General features: G+C 37.9%; 1 protein-coding gene across 5 annotated transcripts; it reads left to right on the top strand.

Annotated features, from left to right (window-relative positions):
• Positions 1-327: 327 nt before the first annotated feature.
• On the top strand, positions 328-14,049 carry LOC113714457 (CLP protease regulatory subunit CLPX3, mitochondrial). Of its 5 annotated transcripts, none has more exons than XM_072067950.1 (18): positions 330-710; positions 808-876; positions 1,546-2,748; positions 3,468-3,529; positions 3,668-3,756; positions 3,938-4,021; positions 4,572-4,618; positions 6,889-6,963; positions 7,090-7,167; positions 8,169-8,225; positions 9,619-9,675; positions 10,279-10,349; positions 10,470-10,569; positions 10,675-10,779; positions 12,372-12,434; positions 12,641-12,763; positions 12,892-13,050; positions 13,894-14,049. In XM_072067950.1, exons 3-18 carry the CDS (start codon positions 1,693-1,695, stop codon positions 13,966-13,968), a joined length of 2,301 nt encoding a protein of 766 aa, XP_071924051.1. In that variant the 5' UTR covers positions 330-710; positions 808-876; positions 1,546-1,692; the 3' UTR covers positions 13,969-14,049. The 5 variants fall into 5 exon arrangements, with proteins under 5 accessions (XP_071924053.1, XP_071924051.1, XP_071924050.1 ...); XM_072067949.1 differs by having other exon boundaries at positions 1,152-2,748; XM_072067948.1 differs by having other exon boundaries at positions 808-2,748.
• The last annotated feature ends 655 nt before the right edge of the window (positions 14,050-14,704 follow it).

The raw sequence follows: 14,704 nt of genomic DNA, 5'->3' as shown, positions 1-14,704 counted from the left end.
AAACAAGCAACCGCAAGTCTAGAAATTCATTTCGGCCAAATGAACTTTCTCAAACTGTTTCTTTTTTAGAACAAAAAAGAATTGTGTCAAAATAACAAATGCCAAGAAGAACAAAAGACCTTAGACACATAATGGATCTTGAAGTCGTATTTATGCATCTCCCTAACCAAATACGCCTACATTAGCGTTACTCGTTAATGGTTGATCCAATTTGATATATTCAAGTTATGGTTCTGGAGGATAATATCAACCACTTGACGTCCATCCATATCTATTATGGTTGTGCACGTCTATCCATATCTGTTATGGTCATGCACCACCAGTGTTTCACGTTCCCAAAGGCATCTCTCTATTTTAAGAGAGTTTGCGGCATATCAAGCTCTAGTAGGGTTCTTTGCTCTGTATCGAATTAAACCGCACGCTCCACCGCTTGTGCGGGCCCATCAATTCCTTTGAATTTCATTCTTGTGAACATACTTCTCAGGCGGGATACTTAATGTGTTATCTACAGCATTACATAGGTTGATATGTACAGTACCTAGTATCCATCATTTACAGTTAAGACTATAGAGATATCTAATCCACACAGTGCCTAGTATCCATCGTTTATAGCTAGAACTACTCAGATATCTAATCCCTCCCATACTTACGACACGATTTAGTGGTGATTCTTTTGATACATCAATAGTGTTGCAACATACTTTTGCGTGGTATGTTTGTTTACTATTATGAATGCATGGTTAGTTCTTACTTTTTTTCATGCCTTTTTAATTGCTTTATTTATCGAATCTTTTTTTTTTTATGTAGGTTTAATATTATACCAAGAAGATTGCATTTGGACGTCTAACCTTTCGACCATTGAAATGTACAATACAGGTGTAAATTCTTCTAATTTACATTAGTTCGTTCTTATTTATTTATTTTTTAAATTTTGCATTGATTAATTGATTATGGCGTGAAAATGGAAGCAAGATGGACTCGTATGGTAACGAATTTATCCTTCTCTTCTCCTCATTTTAACCCTATTTAATAGTTTTATATATTTTTAATTTATTAAAAGTATTAAATTTTTTCATAATCGTAAACCATATTGCACGAGTTAAAATCGAAAAGCCCAATGACCTTGTGAATTGCGGCTGTGGATTGTGAAGCCCAATTATTCCACTTGTCGAGTCCAACGATGCAATTCAGATGTGAACGATGCGGTCAAACTGCAAGTATGGGGAGGAGGTAAGAGCCGATGGCACAAACTGCTTCTACAGGGGCAGGGGGTCGGTTTCATTTTTTTGACATTTTATTTTGCTGCTTCATTAAAAAAACAAATCCGTCTCCTACGAACTCTCCCGGCACCTACGTTATTTTCTATCCTGGGTGTGTGCCTTGGAGCTCGCTTGTTCACGTCAAGAAGATAGAGTATTAGTAGATACTTATAAAAGCACGGTCGCTCAGATAGTAAGATCTAGCCATTCGACACTTGATTGTAGACTTGTTAATTGTATTGAGTTCATTCATTGATCCCGATTTCTACCGTCAATTTCGTTACAGAAGAAACAAATCTAAAACTCTAAAGTGGGAGAAACGTGGGCGGAGTAGGTTATTACCAGTTTAGTTGTAAATGGTATTATCATCATTATATATTATTACCGGGAAGGAATAGAGCGTAGAGCTAAGGCTGATAAATACAGTAGTATTATGTCCCGGGGAATTTGGAAATGGGTGAGGCTGAAAGACCGAGTGGCGGCAGCGACAACAGCTTCATCATCCGCACGGAGATGGAAGCAGAGCCAGAGCCAGCCGTGGCAAAAGCAGAACAATAGAGGTTTCGTGAATTGCCTGCACGTGGGCTCTTATCTTAAGCGTAGGGAGTCACTGATAGGGGTGCAGGAGAGGTACAAGTGGGACCGCGGGGGCGGTGGCGGTTCGGACGACTACCACACGGTTCGCAGAATTAGGGCGGAGGCCAACTGCCCTCGCTGCGCTAAGCAAATGGATATCCTCTTCACCGAGCGTCACCCCCACCTCATTCCTCCCTCTTCCACTCCCACTTTTGATGCCTTCCCTTTCGATTCAAGTTCCAATAACCATGATGGTGTTATTGATACTACTAATAACTGTGATTCAAACAACATTAGTCATCCTCATCCTAATGGCGAGTGGAGCAACAGCAGCTCCTCCTCCTCGAATAACATGATCAGTAACAACACTAGTAATGCGGACAAGAAACAAGCCACAGGCGGGCCAAATGGAGGAGTGCACCAATACCAGGCTGTTAGCCTCTGTCCCAATTGCAAGACCGCCTACTATTTCCGTCCACACCAGATGGCTCCCCTTCAAGGGAGTTTCCTGGAGATTGGGAGAGTTAAAACTAGTAACGGTGGTGCTACCAGGATTGCCTCTGACAAGAGGTCAATGACGGAAGAAGAATGGGGAAAAAGACTTAGGGCCTCGTTTTGGGGAACCTTCAAGTCTTACGGCAGTGAGCCACCAGAGAATTTGCCTCCTCCTCCTCCCGCCAACAGAAATGGGGGAGATGGGATTGCAGTTCATACACCTCCTGGCCCACCTTTTGCTCCCGGTGTCAATGTGGTGCGGGCTGCCAGCACCCCTAACATTAAGGGTGGTGACACTAGCAACAACGGAGAGAAGAGTGGATGGGGAGGATCTAATCTGGGAAAAAATTTGCCCACGCCAAAGGAGATTTGCATGGGACTTGATAAGTTTGTCATAGGCCAGGATCATGCCAAAAAGGTTCCCTTTTTTGTACACTTTTATCTTATTCTTCTTTCCCTCTGGAAACATGTTTCAGTTGTATAGCCATGAACAATAATGCACACCTTAGTGGTATTCTAAATTCTGATCTAAGTTGCCTGATTGGTTGCATGTTGAATATAAACCTTGATGCTGTCATCTCTAGCTTGTCAAGATTTTGTGTGGATTGCTTTCTCCAAATGTAAAGTTCATGCCGGCATTCTTTTGGAGGTGTTTAATTCTCTTCTCAATGTTGCTTGAATGCAACTCTTCTAGTCAAGTTTCTCACTTTCTTTCATGTGTGTCTTGCACAATTGCGGTATCATGTTGTATTTATGTTTCATTGATGCAACCATCGCACTTGTCTTGGTGTTGGTACTTAGACTATGAAATGCACAACAGAACTAGAGAAGTGGAAGCAAGTTTGAACAATAGTCCTCAGATGGCAATAGTAGTTCTCGTCAGTAGGTTTTCTACTCATGCAAAATAGTGGTCCATAGACTGTGAACATATGTAAACCCTTTTTTGTTTATTTTTTCCGGCTTTTTTTTTTGGGTTGGGGGGGGGGGGAGGGGTGGTTTACTGAAAATGCATGCATGGATTTGGGTTGCTGACCTGGAGTGGATTGGGGCACACTGTGAGTGCCAAAACAGCTAGCAATGTTTAAGATTCTCCAATTATAATTCATATGTGATTTTGGCTTCATTTTCGTGCTGCAGGTGTTATCAGTGGCTGTTTATAACCACTACAAAAGGATATATCATGCCAGCTTGAAGAAGGGGTTGGTGATCATTTCCTTTTCGTCTAGTTATGCATGGCCAGGATACGATTTAACTGCAATGCTTTTTCACACAATTGGACACACTATACTTGTGCTTTCTATACTGTTTGACAGCTTGAATCCGTACTTTGATGCTAGGTCAGAAGCAGAAATAGCACCAGATGATGATGACGAAAATGTGGAATTGGAGAAGAGCAATGTGCTTTTGATGGGGCCAACAGGCTCTGGTATCTTTGTTCTTCACAATTCTTGTTTTCAATCCCTTATTTCAATAGAAGGCATTTGCTGTAAGATAAGTTGGTGGTTACGTGATCATCCTTGATGATTTGTTTTATTGAGACATGGTTCAACATGTAGAGTCTCCATATTTTAGAATGCCTTTGTAGTTCATACTTTCTTGTTAAACAGGAAAAACGCTGCTGGCAAAAACTCTAGCTCGTTTTGTGAATGTGCCCTTTGTAATTGCTGATGCAACTACTCTAACCCAGGCAAGTAATTCTTGGGTGAATCTGTTTTAGGCTGTACTCATCCATGGCTGGTATGATTATCTGGACAAGTGTCTGTTTAAAAGATTAAGTGTGCAGCTATGTAAGTATACTTGTTGATGTAATGGTGTATTTTTTTTTTGGGGAGCAAAAAAGTGTTTTGTTGTAATCTCAACGTAATAAATCTTGTTCTTGATTGCTTAAAATCAGCTGATTTCTAGCTTTTTGCAAGGTTTAGTTCTTTGCTTATGGCTTATGCTTTTAGCTTATTAGCTGAAATATTGATTTTGAAATCTTTTCACAAAATGACTGTTTGAGTTTGTTGAGCTGCTTTTTCGAGAATTACTTTACTTTTTTTTTCATCTGGTTAAAATAGTTTTTACAAAAGCGGAAAAAAACCACCGACATACTGTGCACTTGATAAAGAGACAGATGGGATTCTTCTTTGCTCTTATCACTGCTGCTTTTACTGTCTCATGCCTCGTATTCTTCTTTGGGTCTTTCAAATTTCCTATATCTGTCCAGATGACAAGAGTACTTTACTCCTGTACAGGCAGGATATGTTGGTGAGGATGTTGAATCAATACTTCACAAATTGCTCACGGTATATACTCTCAGCCTGCCAAACTCATTCAAATTAGTTTTTACAATAGTTGAATCAGTTTAAGATTTTATTGGGATGTTCATCCTCATTTTATCCGGCAGCAACCGCTGAGATTGAAATGCTTATTCCTGGACAAGAATTTGAGTAAATGTTTTGTGAATATTTGGAAGGAGTTAGATTAAATTTGATTTGACTTACCTGAATGATTTTTTCCCCTCCCTATGCAACGTGCTTGCTGATAGTAAACACATAAGAGAAACATAGGAATACCCTTGCCCTGTTGACAGTTAAGTTGGTCCATATAAAATTAAGATGTATGATTTAAGAATTTGATATATAATGACTACTCTTTTGCCTTCAAGAAATGTTCTATATATTATAATTAGTGTTATTGCATCATGTTTTACTGTTGACTGAGGCACAATCAATGGATGTACTTATAAGAGCAAAGGTTAAGAAGGGGTTGAAGAAATAGTGTGGGAGGTTAAAGAACAGAGGTAACTCTGGGTTATTTGATCAGGTGAAAAGTATTTTTGGTTATGGAAACGGGATAGAATTGGGGGTTAAAGTCACAGCGGTTGAGAGTAGATATAGATTCATGTAAGAAACAGATGAAGATCCAAAACATTTATGTTTCCACGCACAAACACAGGAGGATAAGACTCATTTAGATGTAATAATTTTGCAGAAATAATTACATGATAGTTGACAAAATATTTTTACATACTATTTTGCTTTGATGAAGATCACATTAATTTTAATAAACACAGTGTATTCAAATTGGTCATGGTTATGCTTTGGGTTTAGGGGGTTTAGGTACCACAACTGTTATAGCATTGACGTGTTTGTGTGTGTGGGTTCATGGTTATGCTTTGGGTTTAGGGGTTTAGGTACCACAACTGTTATAGTATTGACATGTGTTTGTGTGTGTGGGTTTTTGTGTGTATTCAAGTTGAGAGAGAGAGAGAGAGAGAGAGACTCTTCTAGGTCAACTGGTGTAGTATATTAGAGAATAACAGCTGGTTTGGTGTCTACCAAATGGAAATGATAATGACTATCAAAAATCCTTCAACCTTATTGACTATTGGCAAAACCTTTTCAGTTATTTGGTATTCAAACTATCAAGAGTGAGTCTCCAATCTGATTTAGTCTGAACACTAGTGTATGTCAAGCATGATGCTTTGAATTGCAATTGGAGCCCCTTAGAGTCTTGCATATAACTGTATGTCCATGTATGTGTAACATTGGGTATTGTTGGAGGGTGTGGATATGAGCAAGTAAGAAGCTGATTGGTAAATCATGCTTTCGCATGTGCCATTAGTGCTTGGCAGGTTCAGTTTGTTTCCATGTTGTGGACCATTATGATCGTGTGCATTATTTAGTTACGTTGCTGACCAGTAGTAATGTTAAGATATTTAGTGGATATACTGCCAAAACTCTCTGAGAGTCTTATGTTTTATGTTTTCAGATTTTCAGGTACTCCAAATTAAATTAGGATTTGACTCAGGAAGACAATATGCAAATTTCACTTTTAGTTGCTTTAAAGGAAGCATGACATTTTTTTAGGCTTATCTTTTGGTTTACAAGTACTCCCTCCATCCCAAAATTTCTGTCGCACTTTGGGAATCCCACTTATTTTCAACAGTGCTTAGATTTCAAATGTTGTGGGTTATGTTCCAAGAATGCCCTGCTTGAACTTGCTATGCAGCCTGATGTGTTGATTCATTCAAAGTAAGATAGAGTGGTGACAAGATTGTGGGGCCCATTCCTATGAAATGTTTTCAAGCTCTTTTGGGGAAAGTGCAATGCACGAATCCTACTGCTTCTAACGTGGCGCACACACCATCAAATGGAAATTCTGTTTTTCATAGGTGAACTTTTGGGCCTACTTAAAGATAAGAATCTGGTTGTTGGATTATAGGGCATCAATGGAAGTGGGTGAAAGGTTTTATTGTCTCTTTTGGTAAGTGGCGCTAATTTTGGGGTGAATAGAACAGGAGAGCATGACACTTTAAATGGGATGGAGGGAGTAGTATTTTTTCAAATTGTTTTGATAAATGCTAAAAACAGGGGCAGTTACATGTTCTTACGTATTCTATGAACATAAATCCAAAAGAAAAGAAATGTGGGGTTTATACTTTACGAGTTATTATGAACAATTTTGTCTTCAATCCTCGTTTTACCCAACATGTTCAATAGTTCAAATTCTTTGCTTGTTGCATATATCTTTGTTAGTGATCAAGTGTCTGAGCTTTCAATTTGGCATGAAGGTTGCTGAGTTCAATGTTCAAGCAGCACAACAAGGGATGGTGTACATTGATGAAGTTGATAAGATAACTAAAAAGGTTTTTCATTTTAATATTTTCAATATAAACATATTCAGGTTGCACCCTTTCTTTGAGACATGACTGCGTCTAACTTCTTATCAGTATATTATCTTCTCCTGTTATGTTTTGTGGTAAACTTCAAAGGCAGAGAGCTTAAACATTAGCAGAGATGTCTCTGGGGAAGGAGTGCAGCAGGCGCTACTTAAAATGCTGGAAGGAACGGTAATTGATCTATGAGTTAATTGGTTTATTTGTTTTTATTCTAATTATGCAGATTAATTGGTATAGGAATTTTGTGACTAGTTAAACTGATAGTTTACATAGTAGTTATTCCATTTATTCTGTTCTATTTCTCCTCTTGATTGTTTGCATGCAATTCCTTTGGGTTTGAGTCATGAATTTGTCTTCACATGACGAAGTTGCTTGTATGGAAATATACAAGTTTGGCCGACCGATGGTGGAGGAAACTAGTCTTTTTCATGCAGATATGCTAGACTTGAGGAGCTTTTGATGGTTTGATAGGGATGATTGACTCATCAAAAAGAAAAAAAATACTGGGCTTACCAGAATGCATGCTGTGTCCTGATGGACTACTTTATGCCTGCAGGACATCTTTGGCGTACCAAACTAAACACCCCCTTTTACAACTGTCAAAGTCTTTTCCAACCACTAACATTTGTGTTCTTAGCACTTTGCTGTATAACATGCACCACACCCACACAGTAACAGCTATGTGCTAGCACTTTTGTAAGGGTATTAGTGCTTTTCTGCTTTATAAACTCACACGCATCACAAAAGATCATTTCTATAGCATTCATTTCGCCATTGCTATAAATCATCTACCTTTCTGTCTCCTCCATTGCTAGCACTTTAGAAACTATTTTTCACCATTGCTATAGATTGTATACTTTTCTGTCTCCTCCATTTTCTTCATCTCTTATGCCACAGGAGCAGAAAAGTTCATTAACATTTTAGTCAATGAGAGCCCTGTAATTTTGCACAGTTTACGGTATTCGGTTTCATACTCTTTATCTCTTTCTTGTCCTTTGCTTGTTTGATGATTGCGGAACCTATTTGCATATGAAGTTTGCTTTCTGCTAAATTTTTTATGCCTTCAAATTATGCTGCAGTCCATCTGTTGCGATTCAAATTGACTAATCAGTTGCATTGTGGTGACTGCATTTCCTAATTAGTTGCATTTATTGTGTATTTTGCTTAACCAGATAGTAAATGTTCCTGAGAAGGGGGCCAGAAAACATCCACGCGGTGACCATATCCAGGTATGTTGCGTTGCATCTAATTATCTGGTTATCCTTTGGAAACAGGATGTAGCTCTTTAGGAAATCTTATATGCTTCAGAAATGAGTGATGGGTAATCCTAATGATGTTTATATCCCTATGTTGTTGTTTTTTACTTGATTTGTTTTATTTACTGACATATATTTTTCACTTGTTTCCTTTACTGATGCATAAAAACTTGTATTGGGCTTAGGAGATGTCACTGTGTGATTAGCTTAAGAATCTGTTTTGGCATTTTGAATTTCCAGAGTTTTAGCCCAGATCATCAGACCTATGGTCTGTTGATTATATCTTCTAAATCATCCACACTAACAATCCAACCCTCCCCTCCAAAAAGGGATCTTAGTAATAACCAAAAATGATACCTGGGCTAAAGGTCAAGTATGGTGGTGGAAGATTATGCAGAATTGGTGAGTTGTGTGCTTGTGTCAGTGCACTCCTTTCTGTGATCAGAAAAGTAATACAAGAGAGAAAGGAAATGTTTGAGGATAGAACAGACAACAAATAGAAAATCCTATTTACAATCATTTTGATTTCTCAAATCCCTTCAAGAACTTAATGATTGAACCTGTTTTCTTTCCGCTTTTGTTGACCTGAGCCCAGGTATTTCAGCACTAGTCTCCTCCCAATACCATTACTTTCATGGTAAACCATGACAACTTTAAATTAGACCATCAACGATGCGATTGGTGGAAATTTATGCATATAGAAACTAGGATGTGGCCTGATGTCATGATGTTGGCTTCCAATCTGATAAGATGAGCTGATTTTGTGTCCAGAAAACAACCAAAAAGCGGGAAGTCAGAGGGTTCTGCGTGGATGAGATGAAGACACAAGGTTAAGATGTGAGGCACTGCTATGAGGTGCAAAGAGTGAGAGAGTGACAAAATCTTTAGTTGCATTAGCTCATCATTTGTTGCATAATGGCAACTAGGATTCCTGCCACACCATGCATCATCCCTTTCATGACATTACACATAAGTCTTGGATCTTCATTCCCATGCTCATACTAGCTGCAGGGGCAGCCTGCCTCATTCCCGAGGGCCGAGGGCTCAAATTTGACCTTGTACTTCAGACTGATACTAGTCTGGCACTATTAATCTCATATAGTTCGTAGGCATCATAAGCCTACGAGGAGGCCTTATTACCTCCCCAAGGATTCTGATGTCTTGTGGCATCAAGCTTGGAGCAAAGGCATCCTCAGCAGGCTCTGCCTGGGGATCATCTCTTGACCTCCTTCGGATAGGGAGATATTCCTATACGTCCCTTTCACTGTGCTCATTATCGATTTTCCCCCACTTTCTTAGTTTTACTCTTTTATGGCATACTTATTCCCTGCCAATACATCTCCTTTTTCCATTTTATTGTAATCAGGTGATCTCTCTGCGCATGAATGAATCACCTTTGCCTGTAGATTCATTGACGCACCAGGTGTCCTCTTTTTTGACTTCAAGTTGCCCAGCATATCCCTTCTTTATAGAAGATTCTTTTCTTCTACTGTCATCACTGAATTCATTGGCTTTTCTCTGTCTTTATAGATTGCTTTGACTTTTTTCTTAGTGCTATCTCATGCCTGTCCAACCTTGTCTAAAACACATATTCACCCAGTTCCTCAACAGACTATAGGCTGCTAGAGGATGGTGTAACCTGTAAAGGTTTCTTGCAAAGTCTCTTCTACATAAAGGTCATTAATTTCTGGTTTGGCTGTATGCTCTATGCAAGTTGAGTTGTTATGTTTGGGCTAAAGTATGTAACTCATACAATATAAATAAGGCAAGATAGACCTGGCATTCTGGAGGATGCCTTTTTTCTGTCAGATATTGTCCTGCCATTATTGTTACTGTTGTCATGGAGTAGATTTTAAATAAGACTTCTAGTGAGATGATTCCGTGTTGTCAGTCTGCTGGTAGGAGATCTTCTTAGGTCCTTTGAAAGTGTAAAGCATGAATCTTAAATGGTTTCATTGATCTATTGGAGATATAGTCATGAATGTACAAGATTACACTCTGATCTGATAATATATACTTCCTGCAGATTGATACAAAAAACATCCTATTTATCTGTGGTGGTGCATTCATTGATTTGGAAAAGACCATCTCTGAGAGGTAAAGTTCCACTCATTGTGTTGTTCCATCTCACCCTGGAGGACTTCCTTCTCTGTAGTACTAGCTTGCTAGTTTCGAGTCTCTCTGATGGGATTCAAGTTTCTTTATGTTGTTTGCCAGACGGCAGGATTCTTCAATTGGTTTTGGTGCTCCCGTTCGTGCTAACTTGAGAACTGGTGGAATAACTAATGCCACTGTGACATCATCCTTACTGGAATCCGTGAGGCCATTGACTTTTTTGTTATTAGGACTGTTTTAATAATTGCATTGGCATTTGAGAAGTTCTGTATTTTTGCATGCTTTAAGTAGATATCATGATTTTCAGGTTGAAAGCAGTGATCTTATTGCCTATGGTCTCATACCAGAATTTGTTGGGCGGTTCCCCATTTTAGTTAATTTATCAGCTCTAACAGAGGACCAACTTGTTCAGGTAATCTTGTATGCACTTTACTAGTTCATCGTTTGTACTCTGTTTCAAACTGTATCAGCTGTGCTATTTACAGTATCTGCCTCACTATATAAAGCGGCCTTTTGGGTGTGAGCAGAGGTGTGTATCATGTGGCTCCTGCACTGTCATTTGGAATCTGTTGGTATATTGTAGTGCCTATAGTTTCCATCTTAAAAATACAGATAACGTGTATCTGTGAGAGTCTGTAGTTGTGTGGCTTTTGTGTTTTATGGTCTATTATTCTTGTACCCTTTGTTTAAAATACTTCCATGCCTCTGTGCCATTCTTTTTCCCATTTTTGTTTTACCCACTATACTTGTATGTTCATTTTCGAAATATTAATATGTGTTTAATAAAAAATACAGAACATGATTAGCTTTTGATATACAAGGAGGCTTGTTAATTTTAATATATTAATCTAAGCAAAATAGTTCAGCTTCTATGTTCAACATTCTTCTACTTGCAGTTTATACCAACATAAATCAATTGCATATTCTATAGAAATCTGAGAGGAAATTAAATAAGAAGCATAAAATTGTTGTGTTTTCTTTTGTTTTTGTGCATGAGTTTCACTCTTCATTAGGATTCTTTGTTTCAATTGTAATCCTTAATGGACATATGCATTACATAATCCCCTTGTGCATCTATTTCTACATCTCGCTTTTGATACTTTCTTCTTTGAACTTAAATTTGACAAAGTATGGTATTGTTTCTTACTGAAGGAAGAAACTTTTTTTTTTGGTCTTTATTTCCCTTCTGTGATTTTCTCTTTTGTAAATTTATGTCCTTTTTTAGCAAAGCCTACTTCTGATTCTCCCCAAATCATCCTTTTCATCAAGGTCCTCTACTCAACTTTCGAACCCCCATCCAAGTGGCAAGTTAGCCCATCAAGATTCAAATTCTGAATCCTATGCAATCAATTCTACCCTTTGTTTTTTTTTATCCTTTTGTATTACCTGGTATACCATTTGCTTCCAATTTAGGCACCCTCTCAGTCATCAATCATTACCAGGCAGTCGTACTGCAATAACGTACTGAAGAATTGAATACGAAACAAATTGGTTTTAAAGCTTCAAGCTGCTACATGCAAATCAAACCATTGCTTAGTGGACTAACATACGGATTTGGGAGGCTGTAAAATGAAATGGGGGTTGTTACATAAAACTGCAGATATTCATAGGGGGCAGTCAGTTGCACGACTGAGAGGAAATTGTTGTGTTGTACTGGTGGCAGATTTTGGCATTTGTCATACTCATAGCAGCTGTATTAGAGATATTGGAGGAGACAGATATGGTAGAAAAACCTGTCTGGGCTCGGCCAATTCTGGTGGTCATAAGAGAGATGACAGGATAATTGTGTTTGGCTTTTGGAGTTTTTGGCCAAACAATGAGAAGACTCAACTTTTGACAGTAAAGAATTTGGACTAAATTTCAAATACCTGGTTCTTGGGATTGTTTTGTAAACTATTTAGAAAAAAGAGACTAATTGTTTCTGCATGAGATGGAAGGGCTGTATTTAGCCGATGCATTAGTTTTCAGGAATATGACAATAATCCTTTTATTTTTTTCTTTCAGGTCCTTGCAGAACCAAAAAATGCACTTGGAAAGCAGTACCAGAAATTGTTCAACATGAATAATGTAAGCTGCATCCTTTGTGTACCTGGATTTTCTCTGTATCTCAGCCCCTAGCCAAATGCAGACAAAATATGTATATGTATACATACATGCACATAGAATACACGTGTGTATGCATATGTACATGCATACTTATGTACATATGCATAAACTTAAGTTTAGACCCTTAGGTTTTTGTGTGCTAAGTAATAGTTAATTATGTTTCACAGGTTAAACTACATTTTACTGAGAAAGCATTAGGATTGATAGCCAAAAAAGCAATGGCTAAAAACACTGGTGCTAGAGGTTTAAGAGCCATTTTGGAGGGCATTTTGACTGATGCCATGTACGAGGTAAATCATGCTTGAGCTTATCTATTCTTTGGATGATCATTAAACAAATGGTAGTGTTCTTAAAGATGTTTTGACATCATTTCTTCTTTGCTCTAGTTAAGTTGAACGCATTTACTGGTTTTCAATAGATTCCTGATATTAGGGGAGGAATGGATAGAGTAGATGCTGTTGTGGTTGATGAAGAGTCCGTGGGTACAATTGACGCTGCTGGGTGTGGTGGAAAGATACTTCGAGGAGACGGTGCTTTGGAATGTTACCTAGCGAAGACCAAGTTGAAAGATCAAGTGGTATGACCTAAGCCTGGCTCCCCCCCCCCCCCCTTCTCTTTTTATTATTGGGTTAATCACAGTTAGTCCCCTTAAAGTATAACTCATTTCTCACTTTACCCCCTAACCATTTTTTTTTCTCACTTTATCCCCCATTGGACAAAGTTATCCCTCTATTATTCTAAACTCTTATTTGTCTCTTTTATTTTTTTCCTTTCCCCTTTTGTGCTCCTTTATTTTCTTTGCCTCTTCTTATTCCTTTAATTCTTCCTCTTCTCCACAAAAAATCTTCATCTTAATGATTGAAATTAAAAAAGAGAAATTGCAGAGATCTATTTTCTCCTTAAATGATTACAAAATGTTCAAATCACTTTCCTAAAATACAATTTTTTTTAGCCTTTCAATTCTTTTAATTTTGGTTTTTCCTCTTTTTCTTTCTAGTTTCCCATTTTATTCTCAAGAAAATATCATAAAATAAAATTGTGACCTGATTAATAATCATCATTTGAAAATTGTGACATGTGGCATCATACCAAAAATCAAAATTAGTTTTTGATGTCTTTTAAACCTTCACCCAGAAATGCAATTACAAATTCAAAATAAAAATTTCCGTTGAGATGAATTTTTCTATTGGGAAGGATGAAAGAGAGAAGAAAGAAGAAAGAGAAAAAGAAATAAAAGAGAGGAAAAAAGATAAATGAAAAGTCAAAATAATGGAAGGGTAATTTTGTTCTATAGGGGATTAAGTGAGCAAAATTAAAGGTTATGGGGTAAAGTGAGAATTGGGGTATATTTTAAGGGGATTAATTGCGACTAACCCTTTTATTATTGGACCTCTATGATACATGCTTCACATATTGGTAGGAAAATGCTGCTGCATCTGAAGCAGACTTGCAGGGGGTTGAATCAGAGGTCTCGTCAAGAGCTATTAGCATGTAGCTACTCACAGAATCACATGAATTGTGTTTTGGAAAATGTGTTTTGCTGCAGTATGCGTAATTCCATTTATTTGTTGATGTAGTTGTCCTGATCTAGTAGTGCTGGCCGTCCTGCTCCAGTTTATCAAAAGGACGGCATGATTTAAGTGAAGGAAAAGAGTTAGTTAAAGGAAAAAGTAAAATGTGGCTATACGTACTAGGCAAACACTATAAATTTGCACGAGGCGCACCCCAAGAAAAATTACGCTAAGATTATTCGGCAGTGTGTCCAAAAAGCGCTGGAAATATTACAAAAAGAGAACGGCGGTTTTTGCATGCTTTTTTGCATGCTTGCGGCCTAAGTGAATATTCCAAATCGTATGCACAAGCCGCAGAAGCTTATTTAACATTTCTTTTTGTTCACAGGATTACCATGAAATTCTTTCATATGCTGATTACTTTTTACTCGGTTCTGGCCTAAATTTGCCTTGGGCTGTTAGTTTTTACTCGATTCTGGTATGTTAAATTTGCTTGGGGTACTTCCGTTGCTCGACTTTTCTCATTGCCATTGAAGTGTCTTTTTCTAGTTTTTTTTTTTTGGGGGTGGGGGAGGGGGGGTTTGGGTGCGCATAATATACTCACTTTTAGTTGTAGAATCATGTAGTGGTCCGAGATACAGCTGAAGTGCAAGCATGTTAACTCAGCAAAACATCAAGAAAATATCAAACATTTCTATTTCTAGTTCTAAGTACTAACAA

This window comes from Coffea arabica, chromosome 10e, assembly GCF_036785885.1.
Source record: "Coffea arabica cultivar ET-39 chromosome 10e, Coffea Arabica ET-39 HiFi, whole genome shotgun sequence".
NCBI classification, from domain to species: Eukaryota; Viridiplantae; Streptophyta; class Magnoliopsida; order Gentianales; family Rubiaceae; genus Coffea; species Coffea arabica.
The sequence above is the reverse complement of the archived record's forward strand: the minus strand, read 5'-3'. Positions and strand labels throughout refer to the sequence as shown.

Bases quoted from the DNA above. Each gene is read 5' to 3' on its own strand.
- LOC113714457 (XM_072067950.1), top strand. From the start codon at position 1,693: ATGTCCCGGGGAATTTGGAAATGGGTGAGGCTGAAAGACCGAGTGGCG. The intron at 3,757-3,937 runs GTATCTTTGTTC...CTTGTTAAACAG, and splicing joins GATGGGGCCAACAGGCTCTG to GAAAAACGCTGCTGGCAAAA. The intron at 10,570-10,674 runs GTGAGGCCATTG...CATGATTTTCAG, and splicing joins CATCATCCTTACTGGAATCC to GTTGAAAGCAGTGATCTTAT.